The 27,526-nt window shown below is 45.5% G+C and overlaps 1 protein-coding gene across 2 annotated transcripts in view; it reads right to left on the bottom strand.

Annotated features, from left to right (window-relative positions):
- Window positions 1-646: 646 nt before the first annotated feature.
- The window catches only part of LOC146797319 (laminin subunit beta-1-like), a 398,209-nt gene continuing 371,329 nt past the window's right edge, over window positions 647-27,526 (bottom strand). For both annotated transcript variants that reach the window (XM_085624319.1, XM_085624320.1), the window contains exons 33-35: window positions 23,171-23,347; window positions 5,847-6,003; window positions 647-906 (exon numbers count right to left, since the gene is read on the bottom strand). In XM_085624319.1, the coding sequence (XP_085480445.1) occupies window positions 773-906; window positions 5,847-6,003; window positions 23,171-23,347 (468 nt within the window). In that variant the 3' untranslated portion in view covers window positions 647-772. The remainder of the gene's footprint in view (window positions 907-5,846; window positions 6,004-23,170; window positions 23,348-27,526) is intronic.

The raw sequence follows: 27,526 nt of genomic DNA, 5'->3' as shown, positions 1-27,526 counted from the left end.
ATTTTATAATTTATAATAAATATGTACTATTTTATATACATTTTAACATTAATTTATAATAATTTATGTTTTTGACTGTTTTAAATAATCTAATTCAATTGAAAATTATTTCCTATGGAGTGGTATTTTAAGTCCCTACCTCGATTATATTCTGTGGAGGGTGTTGCAGTATGTGTAGTTGGCCTAGTGTTGTGCTGGACTTACTACAAAAGTGGAAGTTACTACAAAAGTGGAAGTTACACATGTAAGTTACCACAAAAGTGTAAGTTACATGTGTAATTACCACAAAAGAGTAAGTTAAATGTGTAAGTTACTACAAAAGTGTAAGTTACTACTTATGTGTAAGCAACTACAAGAGTGTAGGTTACACATATAAGTTACTACAAAAGTGTAAGCTACTATAAAAGTATCGGCTGTGAATAGAACTTTGTCGTAAGTTGTACTTTGTAGTATGTTTTGTAGTACTAGTGTAGTACTAAAAAACATACCACAAAGTGCAGTTTGTGAATCAGGCCCAGACTTTGTGAATGAGTTCTATTATGTGCTTTATATGTCAATTGACCTTATGTGGATCTGCAGACACGGCGGCATGGGTCTGGCCCTTTTAGACGTATGGTGGAAGACCTTAGATTAGGAAAGGGATGAAAGACCCACTGGTCCCATTTGGTAAGGGTCTGGAATCCCGCCAGGCTTGGCCCAAGGTTGCAGATGGGGTCTTGGAAGGAATGGTCTACTCGAACCCATCTGTCCATCGGTCAGCGGCGCGGTGGAACTAGCAGGTGGCGTAGGCGTTTGCCTTCTTGTGAATGTACTCCAGGAGTCCGGCCGCCTGTTCCTCCAGCTTCTTCAGCTCATCTGTTTTTGTGGAAATCTCCTTCTCGTTGTTTTTAAACGTCTCCTCCAGTCCTAGGATAAAAAAAAAGAACAATACTGTAAGGGGTCCCCCTTCAGATTCCCCGCGCCTTGGTATCTCTACCACTCTCTATTAGAGTTTCTTTGCATTATCGTCCATTTTATTTAAATGCCCCTCTCTGTCCCCAGTGATAAGGGCGTTGTGCGAAATTGAGGAAACCATTATAAAAAGAAGAAAAATAAAAGAAAGGTTCAAACGAAAAAAAAACTAGAAGTGAGAAACTTATTTTTGGATTATAATGCAGAAAACTCACTAGACATAGAAAACATATTTTTGTCTTCATTACAGATATACGTATTGTAGAGAAATATATTTGGAAATATGTACTGTCTTAGTTGTTTGACTAGTTATATATGGTTTATGCCCAGATTGATTAAAGGTTCATGCTGGCGCTCGTGTGATGCAAAGCTGTACAAAATGGTCCAAAGTCGCGGAAACACCAATGATGGAGCAGCTTTCAACTTTTGCGTTGAAATTTGACCCTCATGCAGTGCGGAGGAGAACTCTTTGTACCAAACCTCTGTTAATGTATGGAAGTGTATCATGTCTGGACCGGGCCAGCACGAAAGCCATAGGTTTTTGTGTGAAGATCCACTAAACTTGTGTGATCTGGCATTGCCCAAAATTCTAACAACTAGTGGTGAGGTTCACACAGAGCTCAAGTGGCACATTGCCCAAGCTACTGATGTGTAGCATGTGGGCTTTATTCTACAGCACACATCTTACACATCTGTCCGCTGTGCCAAGGTGTACATTGGTACTGGAGGAACTGGTACTGGAAGAAGTGCCTCTAGTTCAAAGCCTAGGCAGGCACTGATGGCTTACTTTTCTACCACAGCGCAAGGCTTAGGGCCAGAGATAGCGTGAGAGTTGGCGATGACATCATCAGCGAATGAGGTTTGCTAATTCAGGAGCTGTACCATTTTCGGTCTTTCAAACAGTGCAGTGCCACAACATTTCATACTGTGCTGCCCTGCATGAAGGAGAGCCAATCTGGGCGTAAGATTAGGGTTGAGGATTTGGTGTTTAGGGTAAGGATTAGCATTAGTTTTAGGCTAAGAATTAGTGTAAATTTTAAGGAAAGTGTAGCTCTAAATGTTATGTTTAAGTTAGGGTGGGGAATAGGTTTAGGATTAGAGCTCTAGTTAGTGTGAGGGGCAAGGCAGCATTACATTAGGTTTGGAATTATGGGTAGGACCGCGACGAGGGTATGGATATGGTAAAGATTAGGAATATGTTTAGGGTAATGTTTAGAATTAAGATTTGGGTTAGGGTTCAGGTTAAGATTATGGCTAGGTAGTGTGCGTTTTAGCACTCTGTTTAGGGTTAGGAGTAGGTTTAGGTTTAGAGCTCTGGTTACTATGAAGGTTACGGATAGCATTACAATTATGTTAGGGTTATGCTTAGGACTGTGGCTAGGGTTCGAGTATTGTTTTGTGGTTATGTTTAACATAAGGGTTACAATTAAGATTAGAGTTAGGGTGATGTTTAAAATTAAGATTTGGGTTAGGGTCCGGGTAAATCTTAGGGATAATTAGTGTGAGTTTTAGGGTTCTGTTTAGGCTGGGGCTTGGATTTGGTTTAGGATTAGAGCACAGGTTAATGAGAGGGTTAAGGGCAGCATTACAATTAGGTTAGGTTATGGTTAGAACTGTGGGTAGGGTACAAATATGGTTCTTTTTAAAGTTAGAGATAAGGTTAAGATTGTGGCTAGGAATGTGTTTAGGGTGATGGTTAAGATAAAAAATTGGGTTGGGTTTTGAGTTAAGATTAGGACTAGTTAGTGTGAGTTTTAGGGCTCTGTTTACTGTTAGGGTTGGGAACAGGTTTAGGATTAGAGCGCTGGTTAGTATGAGGGTTTAGACCAGGGTTACAATCATGTTAGGGTTATGATTAAGAATGCAGCTAGGGTATGAGTACAATTATGTTTAAAATAAGGAATACGACTAAGGTTACTGTCAGGAATGTGTTTAGGGTGATGCTTAAGATTTAGATTTGCGTTATGATCTGGGTTAAGAATAGGGCCAGTTTTTAGGGCTCTGTTTAGGGTTAGCGTTGTGCTTGGATTTCGGTGCAATATTAATGCAAATATTATGTTTAGGGTGGTTTAGGTTTAAAAATGAAGGATACGTTTGCTTTGGGGTTACGGTTTCAGGATAGGGAAGGGCATACTTTGGGATTCTATTTCTGATAAGGGTCTTTCTCAGGGGCTTTCTGTATTCTGGTATTTGTTAGAATGGTGACTTCCTAATCATCAATGCAATCAATGTACAATGCATTAAGCCTGCTCGGTTATCCTTTGGATCCAACAGTCATATTTCTTGATCTGCCCCTTCAGCTGTCATATTACAAACATGTTGAGTTTTTTCAAACACCAAGTATATTTCTTCCTAATGGGTACATTCATGCCATTATGGCTATTGAGATTATGAAATGCAACCATCCCTATTTTACATTCTATGTGAATAGCAGGAATATTTGGAAATTGACAAATTATTTAATAGGTGCCGTTCCCCACACTTGTGGCTTGTCAGAGTACAATCAGAGTGAAACCAGACTGGGTGTGAAGATTACACTATGAAACAAACACAATCATGCAATGAAATTGAGACCACAGGGGAGGACTTTGAGAAGTCACTTGGCAGCTGTAAGGGATGGTTAATCTTACTTCTGGTCCAACCAATGCTACTGACGGCAGACCAGGCTCAGGTGTGGAGCGCTGAGCAGGATATACGGGTAGTACACACTACAAAGAGTACTCAGGAGAGGGATGCTAAAGGGTTAATACACATTCGCTGTAGGTTGGTTTTAGTGAGGACTTTACAAGTGTCATTCAGCAGATTGAGCAGTGACACTGTGCAGAGTGGAGGACCAAGCCCTAGCTGTATGGACCTGCATTTAGAGGGTACGGCTGCAGAGCATCTGTTGTCGGTTAAGAAAGAGAACAGAGCTGCCTCGGGGAGTCAAATTCAGAGAATGGCTCTACCGGAAAATAGAGGAGACAAAGTAAGAGAGAATCCAGAAATGAGGCTATTAGTGAGGAGAAATAGTAATGCCATGGTGAGTCTTCAGTGAGCAGGCACATCATTTGAAGTGGGGGGAGGGGGGGGGGGGGTTTACCAGCGGTGAAGGGGAAACAAGAACCGGATTTCATGGGGGGCATGAACCCAGTATGAGATTTCTGGGAACAGAGAAATATAGGAGTAGAGCCATGAGCATCTGAAATGCAGAATACCCTATGTGCGTAGAGGGGAGTGTGGAAAAGGACTGGAGCAAACGAAGGATCCGCCTCCAGGCACACACAGATCTGTGTTTGGCTATTGGTGAAATAAGGCGGTTTCCCTGGTTGTCCATCTTACTCCTCTGACTCTTAAATCCTAGATCCCAGGTTGTAATACTGTGAATCCACTGGGTTCCAATGTAAAGCTCTCTAATGCATTTGTTAGGGCAAACGTGTTATGTAAAAGCTAACTAAATAAATAGATAAAATAATACATTTCTTTTAGTTTCCAATTCTCTTCCTTGTGTTTATTGTATTTTCCCTTCTAAATGTAAATAGTATTTCTCAATTTTTGTTTGTACCTGTACACACCTCGAATAGACGAATTGCTAGCATTTATTTAGACTTAAGTGAAGACTTCTTTAAGATACATTACTGAATATATATTTTGTCAAATTAAATTTTTTGCTTTTCGAGAAATGATGGCACAGGACGGTCCCTGCGTGACTCTGATGCCGGCCGGCTGGTCTGCCCCCGTTTTTCGACCTCCTCCATGGGGGGTAGAGCTATCTCCTCTTTGATTCCTCAACTCTGGAATGAGATGCCAGCAGAGCCCTGGAAGGAGCACGCTCTCCTCCCATTTAGGAAAAAACTAAAAACCCTTCTGTTTATTGAAGCTTGGGGCACAATGTAGGCCAATCCTGGGCATATTTCCTACTGTGGTACCAAGGTTGAGCATTCTATCAAGCGCTTAGAGACTAGTGGTGATAATGCGCTATAGAAATCCCAATTAACATTAACTAGATCACCCAAGGCATACTAGGCAGGAATGGCGGGCTTTGTCTAGTAACTTTCTACATATCTGTCTCCATGACTATTTCATAGTTAATATTTTTATTGTAAAGGTTGGGTAAGCATGGAAGAAGGATGTGATGGCTAAAATGATTTAGTGTGGTACCTGCTCTGTGTGGGAAGATTATGGTTTTCATGTCAGCTTTCTTCTTTATCACTGCTCTGATCAGAGTTAAGATTCCATTTTATATTATGAATATTCTCTTTCACTTAAAGTACTTAACAAATCCTAGTTTTTTCTTTTGCCTGCATTACTTGGGTGTTAGATTTTCCGTAACAACAAAATATTTTGAACACGGTGGTGGAAGGTTTTGTAGGTAGTAAACCTGTCACCATTCACACATGATCGAATTTTTTGTGATAAATTGTATCAGGTTCGAATTACTACATAAATATTTATATATGAGTAAATATTCTTTAGATTACAATATGCACTCATACAGTAAATATTTATATGTTTGTATATACAGAAGAATGATATGAAATAAACATTAATGACTGGCTAGCCAATTGATGTCATTAACATGTCATACTTTTGCATCTTTTGTAAAGTCATGTTTACCCAGTGTAGTATGTCATGGTCTGGCTTTTTTTTGGACATTTTAATGAAATTGTTGGTTAAAAATTGTGCAAAACCATCACAAAACTTTACAAGCGGAATTATAATTTTGCACACTGTTTACTGAAATATGTGCCTATTTTAGCAAATCCAATGTTTTCACAACAAGATGGATCAACATGTATTGGTCTACATATTTATATAGCACATACTTAAAATTTCCAGACAAATTAGATGTAGATTTCCGAAACTGAATATAAAATGGTGAATACGTGTCATGGAAGTTCAAGTGAATTACTAACCATCAAGCTTGCTCTTTGCATCATTGGCCTTCTTCAGGAGCGTTGTTGCCTCCTCCTTCACTTTCTTCATTCTCTCTATGGCACCCATTGACGCGCTGCCCTGGCCGTCTATTTTGTTTGTCAGTTCTGTGTATTTCTGGTTCACTTTCTCCATCTCCTACACACGTGGGGAGGGGTAAAGGGTGGGAAGAAAGGCAGAGGTGGAATGTTAAACACTCACCTAAGTTTCGCAAATACAAAAGTGCACAGTATTCAATCATTCGAAGGAATTGACTTCATTCGGCCAAGAATACTGGCCATAAAAGCGCATACAGAGCAATAATCAGCAGGCATCATACAGTATAAAATGTTAAGAGCACTATATCCAGATAACAAACATATTCCACATGCAAGAGGATAAAGTGCTAAAAAGAGGTTAATCAATTATCAATTAAAACAGCAGAGAAGTACGTAATGTTACAGCTGACTTTAAAAATAAGCCCATTCTACAACAGACGTCCTGAGATGGCAAAGACTGCAGGTAGAGAAACGCAGCTCCACTTTTTCTTATCTTATCTTCCCAAAGAGCTGGGATAAGCAGGCCCTTAGTCAAGTCTCTATAAAACCTACAGAAGAACAGGAAGTGCCATTGGGTTTGGTCAGTTTGCACCTAACAGAGCCACGGTGAAACCTAGTGAGGCGTGACCTCTACCAGAGGATTGTGGCCACTCTAGATAGGGTTCTATCCCAAGACACATTTTTATCAATACATATTGTCTGAGGTAGTTAGGGCAAGCTCCCTTGCCCTGGACCGCTCCAACAAGAAATGTTCCTTTGCCCACCCCTTGTCCTCTTTCGTAATGGATGTGGGATCATGAAAGAGACTGGGTCTACCATGGCTAGAGAAGTTAGTCTGTATATATTTTATCCAGGGCAGCGAGAGGCCCCGGGCACTCTCCAGACTGTCCTCAATTATGGCTCTGCTAAGGAGAACTGTACATCACACCAGATAGAACACCAAAGTAATAGAGGGGCTAGCTTGGTACGATCTTCAGCAGAGCCTAGGCCAAGCTCCTCATGCCCCTTGAAATTACTACTGGTAGGGGGCACCCTTGAAATCTTACGTAGCACCCCGTTTTCCTACAGCTGCAGGTTGCCGGTCTTTGTGCAATTCCAGATCTCAGCACCATATGTCAAAACAGGAGCACATCTGTGATAAAAGAGCTCAGTAAGCAGGCCAATGGGCTTATTCCCTATACACGCCGTATCTTTAAAAATCAACCCGGCGGCACGTGTGAAGCTGGAACACCTGTTGGCCATGCAAGAGGACAGAAAACACGTACAGAATCCTCGGGTCTATTATGGACAGAATATTGGTGAATACAAGTTTAGTAAGCCACAGACTATCCTAACTGTGGGACATTCCCTTTTCAGGATGAAATCCCTCACTCACCAAAGGTGACATGCTTCATCATATGGAATTCTCCTCTCAAATGAAAAAACCTAGTTCCTTTGAGGGCTATAACCCCCTCTCTGAAAGGGAGGAGCTCAGGGATGTTTTGAATTTCTATTTCTTTAGGATATTCTAAATCCACATGTGATTAGCAAAATCGTGTGAGCGAGGGCGCAGTGCAAAGAAAATACAAAATGTTCAAGAAGTGCGGATAAAACTAGCTAGGGGCGCAAAAAATATGTTTTATTCGAGAGCACCCTCTGCCAGGATTAAAAACAGTGCACCAGCGACATGAATTTAAGTCGCAGTGGTATGGTGGAAAATAGTGGTCAACATGTTTCAGCCTAAAAATGCCCGAGTCGGGCAATGCCTTCTTAAGGACCTATACGGATGCTGCTGCTAAAGTGCTCAAGTGAATAAACAAAAAAGGATACAGGAACCAGGTATGTTCATGGTCCGACTGCTCCGGAAGGTGAATTTACCCGCTATTGCTGGGCAAGAACCTTCACCTCAACCTGGCGACAGCTCAGGATGGGGGCACCGCTCTCTCCGTCGATCCCCCAAGTTCCGAATGAGCCTGCAACCGGTTCATACCTGGTTCCTGTATCCTTTTTAGGTCTCGCTGAGACAGCGAAAGCTGTCTCTTTGAGACATTTTGTAAGTGGGCTTTCAAAAGTGCTACCCACATGGTTTTGCTGGCCTAGGGCTTGAGTGCACGATGGCGTGCACGTGCACAGCTGCTCCTCTGCTCCTTGCATTCCCCCCTCCCTTCTCACCCAGCCCTTTGATGCTCTGCTTAATTACTTTCACTTTAGCCGCTGCTTTGACCCTTGCATTCCCCCCTCCCTTCTCACCCAGCCCTTTGATGCTCTGCTCGATTACTTTCACTTTCGCCGCTTTGATGTTTGATCGCAAACGCGATCACTTCCGCTTGGCATAGCCTGTACTTGTTCTCTTTGTCCTCACATATGCTCTTCCCTCTATGTTTTTCTCTCTGGTCTCACATGTGCTATTCCCTCTGTATTTTCACTCTGCCCTCACATGTGCTTTTCCCTCTCTATTTTTCTCTCTTTCCTCACACATGCTATTCCCTCTGTATTTGTCTCTCTTCCTTCACATGTACTCTTCCCTCATTTTTTCTCTATGCTCTCACATGTGCTCTTTGCCCTGTATTTTTTTCTCTGCCCTCACATGCTCTCTTCCCTCTATGTTTTTATCTCTGGTCTAACATGCGCCCTACCCTCTGTATTTTTCGCTTTGCTCTCACATGAGCTCTTCCCTCTCTATTTTTCTCTCCTCCCTCACATGGACTCTTCCCTCTGTATTTTCCTCTCTGCCCTCACGTGCTTTTCCCTCTGTATTTTTCTCTCTGCCCTCACATACTCTTCCCTGTATGTTTTCCTCTTTGCCCTCAAGTGCACTCTTCCCTCTGATCACATGCATACACAACTATGCACACATACAAACACACACATGCATTTACACACACATATGAACATATACAAACACACACAGACATGCATAAACATATGCATATACATGCACACCAACACACCAACCCCACATACACATATAAACAAGCACGCACACCAACATACTCAAACACATATACATACACACAAACATGCATACACAGACATAGGTATACACACAAACATATGTGTACACATCCATGAAGACAAATGAACACAATGACACACCCATACTTGCACACCAACACACACATGCATACACAAACATATACACATACAAACACGCACACATGCATACACACACTATGCACACACACGCATCTCCCGTACTGTCTCAGGGGAAGAGTCGGTGTCAGCTGTCTCCTAGAGGGAGATCTCGCATGAGACAGTAAGACTCAGAGACATGTGGCGGTGGGGAGAGACAGACATGCCTCCCTTTAATTGTGTTGTTGCAAGATGGCGACTATCTTCTGCCACTGGTGCATTCAGATAAGCGGCAGGAAGTTCGTCAGACACATGCACTGGTTTCAATTTCGGGAAAGTGGGGTGAACGTTTCACAGATCGGGAGTGTGTGTCAACACGTGTTTCTCCTTCACGGCAAGGCCAATCAGTACGTTTTGTTTAACCGTGTGGTTATGAATCCTTTAATTGCATAAGTGAGCGGGTATGGATGTAAACAAAAATGTAACACTAATACCACATTTTCTGTCACTCTTGTGAACAGGTTTGCTGTGAATGTATGAATGAGAATGGCGTTTTAGAATACGTTGCATGGAAAAGGGTCAACATGGTGTATACGTGTTTTTTGGCGTTTTTTAAATTTTTTTTAAATTTATTTTTTATTGCATGGTTAACGTCATGATATACCGGATTCGGATGCTTCATTGCAGATCAGTTGTTTGGCCCGTGGTTATTTACGAGTTTGGAAAATACTTTTGTATTGTTTCGATTCTTTTTGTCTCTGCCCTATCTCTTGGCTGCGTCCTTACTCTCTCCCATCTTCTCTCTCCACCTCTTTGCTACATGTTCTCTCGTAATGTTTTCATTTTCCCCAACTCTCCTCTTTACTCTCTCTAATTCTTTTTTTGCTCCTTTTCTGTCTCTGTCCCTTCTCTCCTCTTTCTCTCTCCACCTGTCCCTTCTCTAACCCCACTCCTCTTCCTCTGCCCGCCCCCCCATCCCTCTCTCTCGCAGTACTGCAGCATAGGCAGCACCAGGTCTCTGATGCCTTCTCAGTGTTGGCCCTGGGGGTGGAGGAGGTAAGTCAGCCCCCCAAGTGAATCCCATTATCAACAGATAGTGAACCTCTATTTACCAACAAGTACGGAGCGGTCTCGGGTGACGGCTGATGCCAACAGTGATCTGCTCTCGACTCCGGCAGGGCCTGTGGGGTGGGGGCGTTACCTTACACTAGGAGATGAAGTAAAAGTGATATCCTCCCCTCCCCCCAACTCCACCACTGTCTCTCCTCACCCTCCACCTCTCTCTCTCCTCCACTTCTGATTCCCTTCCAACTCGGTCTCTCCTTACCCTCCACCTCGGTCTCTCCTTACCCTCCACCTCGGTTTCTCCTTACCCTCCACCTCGGTCTCTCCTCACCCTCCACCTCGGTCTCTCCTCACTCTCCACCTCGGTCTCTCCTCACCCTCCACCTCCGTCCCTCCTCAGCCTCCTCCTCCGTCTCTCCTCACCCTCCACCTCGGTCTCTCCTCACCCTCCACCTCCGTCTCTCCTCACCCTCCACCTCCGTCTCTCCTCACCCTCCAACTCTGTTTCTCCTCACCCTCCACCTCACCCTCCACGCGTCTCTCCTCACCCTCCACCTCACCCTCCTCACCCTCCACGTGTCTCTCCTCACCCTCCACGTCTCTCCTCACCCTCCACGTGTCTCTCCTCACCCTCCACACGTGTCTCTCCTCACCCTCCATGTGTCTCTCCTCACCCTCCACGTGTCTCTCCTCACCCTCCACACGTCTCTCCTCACCCTCCACACATCTCTCCTCACCCTCCACACGTGTCTCTCCTCACCCTCCACACGTCTCTCCTCACCCTCCACATGTGTCTCTCCTCACCCTCCACACGTGTCTCTCTCACCCTCCACACGTGTCTCTGCTCACCCTCCACACGTGTCTCTGCTCACCCTCCACATGTGTCTCTGCTCACCCTCCACGTGTCTCTCCTCACCCTCCACACATCTCTCCTCACCCTCCACACGTCTCTCCTCACCCTCCACACGTCTCTCTCCTCACCCTCCACCTCACCCTCCACACGTGTCTCTCCTCACCCTCCGTGTCTCTCCTCACCATCCACGTGTCTCTCCTCACCCTCCACGTGTCTCTCCTCACCCTCCACGTGTCTCTCCTCACCCTCCACGTGTCTCTCCTCACCCTCCACGTGTCTCTCCTCACCCTCCATGTCTCTCCTCACCCTCCACGTGTCTCTCCTCACCCTCCACGTGTCTCTCCTCACCCTCCACACGTCTCTCCTCACCCTCCACACGTGTCTCTCCTCACCCTCCACACGTGTCTCTCCTCACCCTCCACACGTGTCTCTCCTCACCCTCCACGTCTCTCCTCACCCTCCACACGTGTCTCTCCTCACCCTTCACACATGTCTCTCCTCACCCTCCACACGTGTCTCCTCACCCTCCGCCTCACCCTCCACATGTGTCTCCTCCTCACCCTCCACAGGTGTCTCCTCCTCACCCTCCACAGGTGTCTCCTCCTCACGCTCCACATGTGTCTCTCCTCACCCTCCACACGTGTCTCTCCTCACCCTCCACACGTGTCTCTCCTCACCCTCCACACGTGTCTCTCCTCACCCTACACGTGTCTCTCCTCACCCTCCACGTGTCTTTCCTCACCCTCCACGTGTCTCTCCTCACCCTCCACGTGTCTCTGCTGCACGCCTCACACTGCTGCACGCCACACACTGCTGCATGCCTCACACTGCTGCACGCCACACACTGCTGCATGCCTCTGCACGCCACACACTGCTGCACGCCTCACACTGCTGCACGCCACACACTGCCACACACTGCTGCACGCCGCACACTGCTGCACGCCGCACACTGCTGCATGCCGCACACTGCTGCACGCCACACACTGCTACACGAAACATTGCTGCACGCCACACACTGCTGCATGGCACACACTGATGCAACTGGCACACTGCTGCACGCCACACACTGCTGCACTACTCACTGCTGCATGCTGCACGACACTGCTGCACGCAGCACACTGCTGCACGCCGCACACTGCTGCACGCCGCTGCACGCCACAGTGCTGCATGCCTCACACTGCTACACGAAACACTGCTGCATGCCGCACACTGCTGCACGCCGCACACTGCTGCACGCTGCTGCACGTCACAGTGCTGCATGCCTCACACTGCTACAGGAAACACTGCTGCACGCCGCACACTGCTGCACGCCGCACACTGCTGCACGCCGCACACTGCTGCACGCCACACACTGCTGCATGCCGCACACTGCTGCACGCCGCACACCGCACACTGCTGCACTCCACACACTGCTTTTATGCGAGTTTATGCTACTGACATTGTAAATGACAATGCCTTTTATTTGTTTTAAAATCAAAACATAAATAAAAGGCATTGTAATTTTACAATGCCAATAGCTCAAACTCGTATAAATGCGGGACCTATTGCATTGCAAATGCTTGTTTGTTTAGTCATAATAGACCCAAGGATTCTGTACATGCTTTCTGTCTGATACCTTTTGGGATTATAATCCTATGCAGATCTTTAAACTTCCCTAGGGCCCTCCTGCTTGAAATTTGTTGTTGTGTAAGCATGCAAGAGGACCAACAGAGATTTTCATCAAAGGTAATCCCTAGGTAGGGAAAAGACCGCTGTCTCTCAACTCGATAGATCCTAATCTAAATTGTGCAGGTCTTCAAAGCCTTGGCACCACAAACCATTATAAAGGTTTTAGATTTGTTAGTTTCCATGAAGTCAATATATTCATCGATGAGAATCTTCAACCTGTTGGAGGTTCTGGCCAGTAAAATGGCATCGTCGGCATAAAGTAATGCCAGCACAATCTTACTCCTAATTTTAGTGACATCAGTACCTAAACCTACTAAAGCTTTCTCTAGGTTGTTGATGTACAGTAGGAAGAGAATTTCCGCCAGCATACACCCCTGTTAGACCCCTCACTGCAGACTCAGGGAGTCAGAACATTCTCAATTTTTCTGTATCTCACCATGGCGTGGAGGTTTAAGTGCAGCTCTCTCAAGAACAGTACTAATCCCTTCGGCACGCCCATATCAGCCACAAAATCCCACAACTTGGATCCGTTGCAGGGGCATAACACAGGCCCCGCCATCCCCCATGATGCGGGGGGGGGGGGTGGCTAGCTCCAGGGGGGTCCCTCAGCACAGCACTTCGGCTGGAGAGCTCCTGATAGAGTCCAGAGGGAAAATTGAGGGTGCCCCCGTGCAACGTGCATGGAGGGGCCCCCTCAATTTTCGTTACGCCACTGATCTGTTGATGCTATCAAATACGTTAGACAGATCCATGAATGAGGGGTGAATGTGGCATCGCTAAAGCAGCTTGTACTTGCTAATTACGAGATGGAGATCGATGCATTGTTCAATAGTCCCCAAGCCAGGATGGAATTTAAACTGGACCTCCAACAGGTATTCTTACCAATCTAGAGTTCCACTCTTCCAAGTATAATGAGCCCACAATCTTAACAAAGGAGTCTAAAAGGGAAATAGCACAATAGCATGCTGGAACCTCTGTCCCCTTTTTAGGTCTCGCCTGGCGAAAGCAGCGCATGCGCAGCCCTCGCTATTGCGAGTACCTTTTGGAATCGATTCTGCCGAAGGCTTTCATGCACGCGTCTGCATGGACAAAAATGGCTGCTCTTGCCATTTGTCCATAGCAAACAGCATGTGCGTGTCCATACGGACTGTGGACAGTCCAACACCATCTTGCGAAGCTGTCGTTGTCATAGCAACTAAAATGCCGCTTTGCGTATGCAGCTTGCCCCGTATGGATGTACAAAATGTGCACGCACGCGCATGGCGGCGGGCTTTCAACAATGTGACAATATAGTTTAATGTCACAAGAGTACAATTGTTTTAGCGCAGGGCTTCTTGGCACCTACCTTTATATTCTGATACTTGGAATGGACCTTGGTTCATTCGATATGTTCCTAATACTACAGCCCTCATATTGCAATAGTTTGTCTAATGAAAGGCCACAATAAAAGCTGGCGGCATATACATGACTGCGTCCCATGCTTTATTTCTCCAGGAGACATCCAAGCCTAGCTCTGCGCATCAGCAGACTGTATTATGCGATGGTTAAGGTCTTTAAACTAGCTTGGTAGGTTAACTGCGATTCTTGCTTAGGCTCTAGCTGTGTGGCCACGTTACTAAGCAAATTGTATAAAACATAAAGAAGTTGGTATTAAAATTGATAACACTAACGTCACCAGCTCCAGAGCTAGGTTTTCTTTCTGCAGACCATTGTAATCTGGTATTTTGCACAAAGAACATATTACGTGTGGCGTTTGGGTGGACACGGGCAGTGTCTCTCCAGAAAATGCACAGGGGTCAGGGGATGCTGGTCCCTGTAGTTGGGGGTGTCCTCTAAGGACTATACCCCCTTTTGTGCGGCAAACTATCAGGGTTGTTACTTTGTGTAAACATGGTATTTTATCACCTACACTTTTAAAAGTGTCCCTTTGGGGCACATTTAAACCCATATGTTGCATCCACAGTGTATCTGAGATTGTTCCAGCACGGTTGGGGTAGAGCGCTTGCCTTGTAGCTCCTGCATGCCAACAGGGGGCGTCGCTTACCAATTATTACCCAATCTGATCTTGTATTCATGTCATTGACCTTGAAGGATGAGTTGATCTTGCTGGCACCTGAACCTTTGAGGTGCAGCAACCGAAGAACTCTAACTACTGTTTACCTCACGTAAACTTTCCTGTTGTGAAGTCAACCCCAACGATGTCACTTCGCATAGGAAAGGCAAGGCACCCTCCCCTGGTCTATCGGGCTTTAGACTGCCCCTGTAAAAACTTTGCTGGAGAACGTAAGATGGTTCGTTCCGTAGGCAGGACAACATGTCCGTTAGTAACCTTGTGGGGCGTCAGAGCATTATAAAATGGGCATTAACAGGCTGATATCGAAGCATTTTGGGCTAGTGGGACTCGCTGCAGGGCATGCTTGAGGTGCACTGGTAGAGCGCAGTATGAGGCCTAGTATTGGGTGGGGATGGGGATGCTGCAAGTCAGAGAAGATGAGAAGCAGCAGGCCTGTGTGCAGTGGAAGCAGCGGAATACCATGACATTCAGGGCTGCAGTGCACTGGCAGACCCGTGAATAGATCCCATCTCTAGTGCACCAGGGGTGCCAGTGGTCCGGGCTGAGGTACATTGACAGCGCTGTGTGCAGCCGGCTGCTGCACTCACAGTGGTTGCTGCAGGGCGGCCTCTGCTTCCGCTTTGAAGTGCACCATGGAGTGACGGTGCACGCAATACTAGAACAGCAGTACTCAGGACTGAGCAGCACCGCCGCTCGCAGAGATGTGCGGGATTCCCACAGCAGGTGAGTTTCAGGTTGAGATTAAGGCGCACACGCAGAGCTGGGGGGAACCCACTATTAGAAAAAGAGTCCTTCTGAACAGCTATTACTGACAAGTATTAACCGAGCTGTCCACAGTAGGGTTCTAGAGCTCGAGGGTTCGTGAATCATATTCGACCTTGAGCGCTATGTATTGAGAACACCTTATTGGTGGGACATTTGGTGAAGCGGCAGAGCTCAGTGGGGTCAGTGCTAGACCGCCAGAGCTGCCAGGCTGCCCACCGTCACCCTTGACACCTTCAGCCAGTCCTGGATTTTATTATGTATTTGCTTTCAGTCTTATATACCTTTTGGAATCGATTCTGCCGAGGACTTTAATGCACACGTCTGCATGGACAGCAAGCATTGGCATAGCCAATAGGTCTTGCCTTTGGGACCTTATAAGTATTTAGTAATGCAGCACAATATCCTTGGTGCAACGACATTAACTGTTGCATGGCTAAACACTTATAAGGTCCCAAAAGCGAGACCTCTTGGCTATGCCAATGCTTGTTTTAAAAACTGGCACTATAATACCGGACCTACATCATTCAAAGAACATCAGTGAGACCGTGTATTTGTATGAACAAACAAGCTGTATATAACCTCGCTTCATACTGTTTAATATTACGCCATTTTAAAAATCTGAACAATTCTCGAAACTTCAGATTAACTTCTATATATGTTTGTTTTTATTCAGCATCTTTCATTTTACATTAAATCGAAGTAGGCAATAAATGTCTAGATGGAAAAATCATATGAAAATATGATAAGCACCTAAATACCAAGTTGTCACTACAAACTGATGTTTGGCTTAATATTTTCTCAAACACTATCCCCCAGAAAGACCTCCATGATGAATGCTTATTCTATACTCACCAGCGATATGTTTTGTTTAGTGATCAATTAATGTTTTGCACTTTCGTTTATTTGAGTTCTCCAGAAATGAATTGGAATTGGGAAGAAAAAACATTACGGGCCATATGTAGGTAACATACTATTTACCGATTCATAAATACCGAATTTTACCGATTCGGTATTTATGAATCGGTAAATAGTATGTAGGTAAATAATCGGTAATTATTACCGATTCGGTAAATATCGGTATTTATGAATCGGTATTTACCGAATCGGTAATAATGCATCCCTTCCCATTCATTCCTATGGGCCTGGAGGCCCATAGGAATGAATGGGAAGCCAGTAACTATTACCGATTCGGTAAATACCGAATCGGTAATAGGGGAGGCATTATCATGGGTGGCAGGGTGTCACATTGACACCCTGTTGCACCCCTGATTCGTGCATGTGTGCACATGTGGCGCAGTCTGCCACATGGCACTTTACAAATAGCACAAACATGCTTTTTGTAAGGTATTCGTCATTTACCATCAACTTGTAGTTGGTGGTAAATAACGAATCCAGACACCAATAATGCACTCACTTGAGTGCCCCCTACATTGCATTTCTGGATTCGGTATTTACCGAATCGGTATTTTACCGATTTCTTAAAAATCCGATTCGGTAAATACCGAATCCAGAAATCAGCCACCTACATCTCAAGTGCCTCGATACCGGTCGGTAACGGGATATTTACCGATTTTCGGCCATTACCGACCGGTATTAAGGTACCTACATGAGGCCCTAGGTTTTGCATTTAGAAAGCTTGAAAGTTGTTCTAACCGAAACATGTCAGCCTTTCCTGAATATAAGATTTAAATTGCGTATCTGATTGTGAAGTAGCAGCTTTTTAGAATCTCCTGTCTTGATTTTCTTTTAAATTCTATTTTTCTTCATTACATTGATTTTGCAGTCACTTTGCCATTACATGATATTAACGTGTAGTTTTTCTTTCTTTTTTTATATACTTGACCTGAAGTAGTCATTGATGTATTGCTCCCAGCGAGGCAACACATCTGTGTCACCTTTGAGCTGTGGTTACACATCCCATGATCTCCGAGGGAGCATGCAGAAACTCTATCCTATTCTTTTCGGAGTAAATTAAAGTGTTGAGCATGGAAGGAGCAGCAGAACCGAGCCCCCAGTATATCTGCCTTTAAGTTCTAGGACAGGGGTCTCCAACATTTTCTGTAGTGAGAGCTACTTCTGATCAGTGAAAATCATGGTGAGCTACAGAAGGCCAAACAACTCGTGCATTGTTACCAGACACCCCACGCTCAGCTTCATTGACTTTAAGCCTAATGTCCATAGAGCCAGGCACTATGTTTTGACCAAAATACTATGACTGAGGGGCCCTATGAAAGGGCTGCCTTGTGTGTCAGTGAGAGCGCGGTCTTTGGGATGTATGAACATGTGTGCGTAAGAATGGAATATATTTGTAAGGGTGACTGAGAGCCTGTGTGGTATGTACTTGCAGCACAGGACATACCTTTCTCCATGTGTGGCACTGTTACATGTATAACATAAACATACAATCTTTTATTCAATAGGAGAAATTTAAAGTGCAGAAAAATAATCTGCAAAAAATGTAATAAAATGGAAAAATAATTCTGCACTTTTAATTTCTCTCATTTTAAAAAAAACACATGGCTGTATTTTTCTGTTATACTTATGGCACCGTGTCCACTGGCCACTGGGAGTAAGGGCCCTGCTGTCTGTAAATGTGACACTTGGAAATGGGAGAACTTTGAAATGAAGTGTTAACCTAATCATTAAGGTAACTTTCCATTTTAATTTTCTTCCATTTAAAAGCATTCAGAAACATCAGTTTGTTAACAGCTCCAATATTGAGTTGAAAAGGGCTTTTATTTAAGAGTTAAATACCTCAGTGCTTCAACTCTGTGCCCCAGCCTCCACCTGGGTCATAAATCCAACTGCTGAACTGCTCATTATCAGGTCCAGCTATCTGCAGCCTGATGAGAATAATGTAAAATAAACACAGCCTTCCTTTAACCTTAAAAGGAAAATATCACCTTGTGCATATTTAAAAATGAACTCAAGGCTGTGAGCTACTCCGAAGGTGTCTGGGAGCTAGTGGTAGCGTGCAGATCGACGGGTTGGAGACTCCTGCTCTAGGAGTTGCCACATGGGAGCACCTTCATATAAAGTAGTAAGCAACATAGATTTGGAGACGTGTTATTTTCTGAAGGTGCAGGTTGTTGTTACCGTGTATTATTACCTTTGCATATCAATATATTTAACAGCTGAACAGCTGAAAGCTAAAACAGTGCCCATGGGAGGCGGCAACTTGCTGTTAAAGAAAAAGAAAAAAACCTCTTTGGAACATGATGAATAGACATATGTCGTCTGAGCCCTACAAACGCTCAGTTTCTTGATCTGCTGGCCGCAGTGAGTTTTGTGTGACCTGCAGATTAGTGATTGAAATGTTGACGGGGCAGACTCAGCCTTCCATCCCTCTGAGGCTGGCAAAATGAGAACTGGTTGGGCTGGGCAATGTTAACTGTTGCTCTTATCTGGATAACAGAATTGGGCTTGTGTTGTTGGTCCAGGCGATCCCGTGTACCAGGTAAATACATTTAAATTGATTCGATGACTTACATTCCCACTTCCAAATAGATCATTTTTATTGCATCAGTACAGATTCTCAGGAAGATTAATTTCTTATTTCTGAGTTTTCTATAATGCAGACATCCGGTGCAGTTAAGATTTTAGTGTGCTACACAAAGCTTACCAAAAACAATGCAGTATTACATGGTGAGGCTACAATAGAACCATGGGCTGAGGGGGTGTCCTGGTAACAAACATTGATAGGAGAGACCAAACGAGCTGGAGAGGATTGGGGAATTTGTTGACAAGAATGAAACAGTTTACTAAGTCAGGGGTAAGGATTAATTGGGGGCTGAACGTTGGGAAGACATTTCTGGCAGGTATTGATGAGGAAGATGAGTTTTTGGTGGTAGCGTGCTAGGTGAGGGGATCCCTATGGGTGCAGAGATGGGGGGTCCCTGTGAAATGGAATAGTTCAGGTCGGAGAGGTGTTTCTTCCTCGGTGCATGCTGGCTCAGAGTTCTACAAGAAGTACTTTTGTTGGTTGAGTATTGTGCTGGGGGAGGTACTTTGTTGACTGGTAGTTATGGGCGATTATTGGTTAGTGCAATGTCAAGTAGAATACCACTTCAGGTGGAGAATGTGAGGAGGTCTCAGGGTCAGGAAAAGGAAGAGTTCAGATATGGCTTGTATTACACTCCTGAGGCGGAAGCCGGGAGTTTTCTTGTTTTTAAATTTGGATTGTCACTATTATTTCTGTGTTTTTAAAACCACTTACCCTCTGCTGCCTTTTCGGATTTGACAGCGGAATTAGCGCTGTTCGACATCAGAGCTAGATACTCTTTCACGGACACTTCGCCCAGGCCGCAGGCCATGCCCCCTTTTCGGAGGCCACGCCCACCACCACCCTTCTTCCTTCCATAAATCATATGTCTCCCTCGGACGCGCAGCGGACGAGCGCAGCGGGCGCGACGTAAGGTAAGCCCGTCTGCGCCCGTCCGCGTCCGACCGGGGCCACGGGCCAGCTACTCTGCCCACTCTACACAATACTCCTCCGTGCAGCTGACCAGTCTCCAAGGCCCATGGCCTCTGGATGACATCGTTACAGCACGAATTAACAGGCTAGGCCTGTCTCCCCCTTCCGCTTCCCCCTATCCCGATCCCATCCCCCGTCACTTGCTCCGACGTTGCTCCACTAGCCGGTTCACCCCCCGTCGTTCTCTCGGCTTTTTATCTTAACACCAGATCAGCTGTCAAGCATCACCATGAACTCTTTACCCTACTCGATTCACACTCGACCTTCTATTTCTCACAGAGACCTGGTTTTGCGACAGCTCCCTCCCTTCCCTATTGGCTATGCTTCCTGCATCCTATTACGCTCTTCGTGCCGACCGTCCTCCCGGTAAGTCGGGAGGCGGCGTCGCCCTGATTGCCCGCAGAGAAATCACTTTTCAAACCCTAGTTTGTCCCTCCATTGGATCATCGGACTGCCTAGTGGTCCGCTCACTTTCATTCAATTCCCCATTTACTTGTGTTCTTATTTACCGTCCCCCTTCTTCCCCTCTACTCTTTCTTCCAAGCTTCCAAGATCTGGTGGCCACCCTAGTAGTAAACAATTCCTCCATTGTGGTACTAGGTGACTTTAATTTTTGGCCCTCTGACCCGGCCGAATGTTCAACATCTAAAGAGTTCTCGGAGTCTCTCCGCTCTTTCAACTTCACTTCTGCTGTCCACGCCCCAACCCATAGCCAGGGTCATATCCTTGACCAGATCTGGTCCCTCAACTGCCCGGTAACCTCACTGTCTATTTCTCCCTGCACTTGGTCCGATCATTCCCTCATTTCCTTTTCCTTATCCCTCAGCCCAGTTCTTAAGCCCGCTCTTGCCAAAAACATCTGGGCACGTTCATGGAACCGTGTGGATGTGGCTCTCTTATCTGCCACACTTTGCGCTTCCAGCCCGGTCCTCTCTGGACTTTCATCCCTCGGCCACGCGGACTCCATCAACGCGTGGCTTCGAGCAGGCTGCAACTCTGTCGCCCCTCTAAGGCGGATTTCATCCAGGTGTTCCAAAGACGCGAATCGCTGGTTCAATAAGGAACTGAAGGCTCAAAAACTCGACGTCCGCCGGGCTGAGCGCTCTTGGCGGCGAGATTACTGCCCGACTCTTAGAAATCATTATATCACCCTTTTGGCCCTTTACAAAAACTCTATCTTGATAACTAAGAAGGCTTATTTCTCGTCCAAAATTCACACCGCCGAAAATCGGCCTAGAGAAATTTTTACCATTGTGCACGATCTAGCATACTCCGACAGTGCCACACTCAAACCCTCTCCCTCACAGCATCTTTGTGATTCCCTCAATTCTTTCTTTCTTGACAAAATAGCTGCTATTAAAGCTAACATCCCCCTTCCCTCCCCGTCCTTTGTTAGCCCTCAGTGTACCCCAGCTGTAGCCCGCCTTGAATCCATCCTTCTTCTTACAGAAGATTCCTTCCTATCTCTTCTGCCTCTGGTTAAATCCGGCTCCCCTCTAGATCTTTGCCCAGCATACATCCTTAAACAAATCTACTCTACCTGTGCTCTGCCGCCTCTTACCTTTCTTAATAGCTCCCTTTCACAGGGCATTGTCATTTCTCCTCTTAAATCGGCCGTTATCCTGCCCATCCTAAAAAAACCTGGGGCTGACCCCTCGGTGCCTATCAACTACCGCCCCATTTCACTCTTACCCTTTTTGGCGAAGGTACTGGAACGCCATGTAACCAGAACTCTGAGAACCTTTGTGGAGATGAATAATGTATTGGCCCCCAGGCAGGCCGGGTTCCGCCCCGCTCACTCCACGGAATCCGTAGTCTTGTCGGTCCTTGACAAACTTAGAGAGGGCATGGACAGAAACCATCCTCAGGCCTTGGTCCTCCGCGATCTCTCCGCCGCTTTTGACACGGTTGATCATGCCATCTTACTTTCCCGTGTCAGAGCGGCGGGAATCGAGGGCTCGCCCTGGTCTGGCTGTCCTCCTTCCTGCATGACCGCTCCCAAACTGTGCATTTGGGTGATTATTCTGCGGATCTCTGTGCAGTTCAATGCGGGGTTCCCCAGGGATCCTCCCTTTCCCCTTTGTTATTTAATTTGTATATCGCCCCTCTTATTTTTGCCCTTCAACAATTGGAGGTCTCCGTCTTTAATTATGCGGATGACCTCCAGCTTATTTTCTCTCTATCTTCTTCCCCTGAGTCAATATCCAATTTCCACTCAGTCATGACTTTCATCCAAGACTGGATGAATCACAACCACCTGAAGCTAAACCCCGACAAAACGGAGTTGGTGCTGACAGGTGGCTGCTCCAGTCCCTGGTCTTCTCTGTTCTGGCCCCCCTCTTTAGGTTCCCCCCCATCCCATCTTCCTCTGTTAAAACTCTTGGATTCAACCTTAATGACCAACTCTCTCTTCATTGCCAAGTCAGTTCGGTCGTCTCCTCATCTTTTCTTTCCCTACGTACCATCCGCAAAGTCTCTCGGTTTTTTTCCCCCTCCGCACTCAAACTCATAGTCCTGGCGATGGTTATCTCCCGCCTGGACTACGGCAATGCCCTTTATTGGGGCATGCCCGCATACATTGTGAGACGACTTCAGCTGGTCCAGAACCAGGCGGCCCGCCTGGTTTTCAACTTACCCAAATCACACCATGTTACGTCCCTCCTTAAGTCTCTACACTGGCTCCCCATTCAGGAACGAGCCCAGTTTAAGCTGGGCTGTATCATCTTTAATGCCCGGTCCGGCTCAGCCCCCGCCTATATCACTTCCGAAATTCATTCCTATGTTCCCCTCAGGGAGCTTCGCTCATCCACCCAACATTTGCTCGTGGTTCCCCGCTTTAGAAGAAAAAAATGGGGAGGCTCTAAATTCTCCACACTTGCTCCCGCATTTTGGAACTCCCTCCCGGCCCATTTGAGATCCTGCACCCAGTACTCACTCTTTCGCAAGGCACTTAAAACCTTACTTTTTACTCAAGCCTTCCCTTCCTAATGCCCTCTAGCTGACTCCGTCTTTCTGTCCCTCAGGAAATTTGTAGTACATTACAGCGCCATGAAACCGCTCGGTGTACGTGCGCTTAAGAAATATTTTAAACTCAAACTCATGGCGTAGGACAGATGGAGCCCATTGGCCGGTTCACGGCGGGAGTAGCCAATGGTTCGGGAGGCGGGGCTGGAAGTTTGTTTACTGGTGTCTTGTGAGGACCAGTGTAAGTCCATCTCAGCTTCTGAGACATACTTGTGCACACCTGGAACATAATTACCTACTTTGGCAAGACACAGGTATCGCTGCAGCATGAGTGAATGAGCTCAGCCTCTCACCTTGTCCAGCTTCCCTGCTGCAGACAGAGCTTTGGTTGCCTTGTTTAAAGCCTCAGTGGCGTTCCGCCTGTTGGCTTCCATCTTGTTGCGCAAGGATGCCACCTCCTGCGACAGGTTGGACAGCCGGACCATCATCTCCATCTCCCTCCCTTCAATGGAGTCGATCTTACCTAGAGACTGGTACCCAGGGAGAAGGGAGGCAGGAAGGAAAGTGGAAAGAAGGGGAGGAGAGAGGGGGAATCCAGAAGACAAGGGAGGGGGGAGAAGAGATGAGATAAGAGAGGAGAAGAGAATGTATTCATTTAGTTTTGAGTTTTTATAAAGCACAAACCAGACCTCATGGGCACCAAAACCCTGGGCTTTGGATATCATTAGGGACAAATAACATAGTGTGACGTCATGAACACCAGAAAGAGCTTAAATTAGCATGAGTCCACAAAAATCAGAAATAAAAAAGCGGTCAGAATAAAACAATTCATACAAAAACCTATGATTGAAAACAACTCGTTTATGGACCAATCACAAACCTGGCTGCAAATATAGCTGTAATGGCTGTGTGGATGTATGACGTTACAACGCACACTTTTACAACGCATGCACTTACAACGCATTTTTTACAACGCATAATCCATTACAACGCATGACATTACAACGCATGACACTACAACGCATTTTTAAAAAATACCTTTACAACGCATTTCCATTACAACGCATACTACCTTTACAACGCATACCATTACAACGCATAATATTAAATTACATTTAAGGTAAGTATTAGATAGTATAGGGGTAAAAATTACTATTCTAACTCCAGGGGGTGCAACAGTGGGGTAAGTGTTGGATAGTATAGGGTTAAAAATTACTATTCTAACTCCAGGGGGTGCAACAGTAGGGTAAGTGTTGGATAGTATAGGGGTAAAAATTACTATTCTAACTCCAGTGGGTGCAACAGTAGGGAAAGTGTTGGATAGTATAGGGGTAAAAATTACTATTCTAACTCCAGTGGGTGCAACAGTAGGGAAAGTGTTGGATAGTATAGGGGTAAAAATTACTATTCTAACTCCAGGGGGTGCAACAGTAGGGTAAGTTTTGGATAGTATAGGGGTAAAAATTACTATTCTAACTCCAGGGGGTGCAACAGTAGGGTAAGTGTTGGATAGAATAGGGGTAAAAATTACTATTCTAACTCCAGGGGGTGCAACAGTAGGGTAAGTGTTGAATAGTATAGGGGTAAAAATTACTATTCTAACTCCAGGGGGTGCATCAGTAGGGTAAGTGTTGGATAGTGTAGTGTAATATTATGCGTTGTAATGGTATGCGTTGTAATGGTAGTATGCGTTGTAATGGAATGCGTTGTAAAGGTAGTTTTTAAAAATGCGTTGTAGTGTCATGGGTTGTAATGTCATGCGTTGTAATGGATTATGCGTTGTAAAAAATGCGTTGTAAAGGTAGTGCGTTGTAAAAGTTGCGTTGTAAAGGTTGTTCCCCGGCTGTGTCAATGACAGCGTTACCGGCAACCGTTCCTTCAGCATCTAGAGGATTCCTCCTTGATTTTGGGGATCGGTTACCCCCTGTCCTTTCTGCCTCCTTACGCAGCAGCGGCTCTTCCACTAAGGCGAAGGAGCATCGCCCCACTGCTCTGCGAGCAGTTTAAAAAGGAAAACTCAAATGACAATAACTAAAGTTACTATCATTTCAGTTTTCCATCCTGCTTAGGTGAGGAGTGGTGGGCTGGGCTGGCCAGAGCAGGGGCAAGGGGGAGGAGTGTAAAGCACACTCTAAAGTGCGCAGGATGGTTTGGCCGGCCCTCTTGAGCCAGCTAGACATTCATGTGCATTTTGCATGTTCTCCACCAGGCTGCATTACACAGCCTGGTGAGGAACATGCACAGCCTCCCCGTCCTTGTCGGGGCATTGAACCATGGTGCTCAGACTAATTACAATTCTGTATTGCAGCGTTGTGATTGGCCAGGGGATTCTGGCAGGCTGTGTGCTTCCTGTTGCGGCACAGAGAAGACGACAGAGAAGAGGAGGCGCCCGCCGGCACACAGGTAAGTCATTTTATTGCATTTTTTATTTCCCCCTCTGCTCCCCCTGCCTCACCACCTAGTTCAGTAGCAGCCGCTACTGCAGCAGCATTTAGCTGTCAGAAGCATCTGTGACCATAACTGTGCGGAGTGTGGTATTTCCATCCCACAGCCATACGTTTTCCACACGTGCTGTAAAGATTCCCCAAATGAACAAAAAATCTTTGTTAACTCGGTTACCGCTCATTTTTTTCTCCACTGCGTTAACAACTGGATCTAACTCCCCGGCATATTTATCAAATAGTCATGCAGCGCACTAAGCCACCTTGCGGCGCTGCGTGACAGGGGAAGGGCAGGAATGCACTGTATTCAACATTAAACGGCTCATTCCAGTCTTTTCCCAGTGTTGACGCACAATGTAAATGTAAATGTATGGATACTTGTGTAGCGCACGACTACCCGGAGGCCTCTCGGCGCTTGTACGAATACCGCTGTGGAACCCATCCTGGCCTTTCCCTGTGAGGCGTCCACTCCTGGGCACCCCCAAGGTGAAGGCCAGGCATCCTTAGCGTTGTGGGGGCCATTGTGGAGATTAAGCAAGCTATTGCCCAGAGTTGCAGAGTGGGACTCCATGATTAGAATGGCACCGAGGCGAGAATTATCAGGTCCGTGGAATTTTTGAGCCCAAGACCCGCCGAGGCGGGGAATTGAACCCTGGTCCCGGGCTAGACCTCTGCATCAGGGTCTGCCGCTCTAATCATAGAGCCACACTTGTGCTGCCGAGCGCCTACACAGGCTCTCTTGCATCATGGTGCCAGGGTGCCTGCTTTGCAAGCAGAATTGTTTTTGTGTAAAGAAGGGGCACCTTCCTGCACACAATCCACTGAGACATTTTCCTCTTGCTAGGTGTGCTGCAGCACACATAGAACAAGCATTGGCATAGCCAATAGGTCTCGCTTTTGGGACCTTATAAGTATTTAGTTATGCAGCACAATATAATTGGTGCAACAACATCAACTGTTGCATGGCTAAACACTTATAAGGTCCCACAGGTGAGACCTATTGTCTGTCTTAGTAAAGGTTTCCCCTTATTAGCACCACTTTAATACTCAATTACACCAATAAGCTTCTGAAAGATGACCAATTAACCTTCGGGAGACGGCCTTCCACTGGGTAGCAACAAGTTGCTGCATTTTTAGTAACATTTGAGCTAGAAACATATTATGTTAAAATCTTGAAATCATGCGGCAGATGACGTATTCTTTGGGAAACCCATAATTATGCAGGAAAAACAACATGGCCTCAAAATTGCATAGAGTGGCCCTACCTATAAATGGGGAATATATGAATATATATATATATAATATATATATACTCTATTAAAATAAAAAAAGGTCTTTCTTAAAACCAGTCTTGGGAAAACTATCTTCTAGCTGGTGAGATGAAATTTTGTTGGCCACATCCAGTCTAAAATGACAGACTCCTTTTGGGCTCCATCGCCGTCCTGGCCTGCACGTGAGAGTGACTCACTGATAGCAGGGGCAACGCAGCACAGAAACCTATGCAGTCTAAATACCTTGGTATAAAATCATATATTTTAAAAGTGCGTTAACAAACCACTGCTGTGTCTGATCTACTAGGCCATCTCCAAAGTTGATCAAAACAACGCTGTACCATTCTCTCATGTGCCAAGTTCGGATGTTTAAGCCAACTGACACAGCTTGCAAAAAAATGGTGCTTTTAGAGACAAACTTCAGCACAGTGTTACCGTAATTTAAAATTATAAGCATGGCTCTGAAAAATAATCCATCATGATCGTTGGTCTTAGATTTACACTATTTTGTTCCATTTATGTCCTTCATTTGCCAGTTTATAGAAATGCAGAGGATGGGGGAAGTACATAACTGCCAAACAGTAGAGGTCGAGAAATGTTACCATCCGACAACAACTCTACGATATCGACACAATTGGAGTGTCAATCACCAACACAGACTCGGAGGTTGTAACCGGAAGTATTGTTGGCCGAAAATGTATTTTAAAAACGCGGATTTTCTTTGTCAGATGCAGCTTAAAAGAATCAACATTTATTTAGATGAGTTGCATCGATTCTGTTGTTACTGTCCAAACTGTACACATTTATTAATATGTAATTGTTTACGACTGTGCTCGTGCAGTTGTAAATAATGATGGGTTTTGTTGAAGAAATCAGTGCTAAAAGCAAATACTTACCCAAGACGTTTGGCACGTTTTTGCTTCAGACAATTTCTCTCTCGAAATAAACGGGTCTTTTCACCAGAGAGAAAAGTGTGGATGCATTTTGAAAAATAAAG

This window comes from Triturus cristatus, chromosome 9, assembly GCF_964204655.1.
Source record: "Triturus cristatus chromosome 9, aTriCri1.1, whole genome shotgun sequence".
Classification (NCBI taxonomy): Eukaryota; Metazoa; Chordata; class Amphibia; order Caudata; family Salamandridae; genus Triturus; species Triturus cristatus.
Note: the sequence above shows the minus strand (reverse complement) of the source record. Positions and strands in the feature narration are given on the sequence as shown.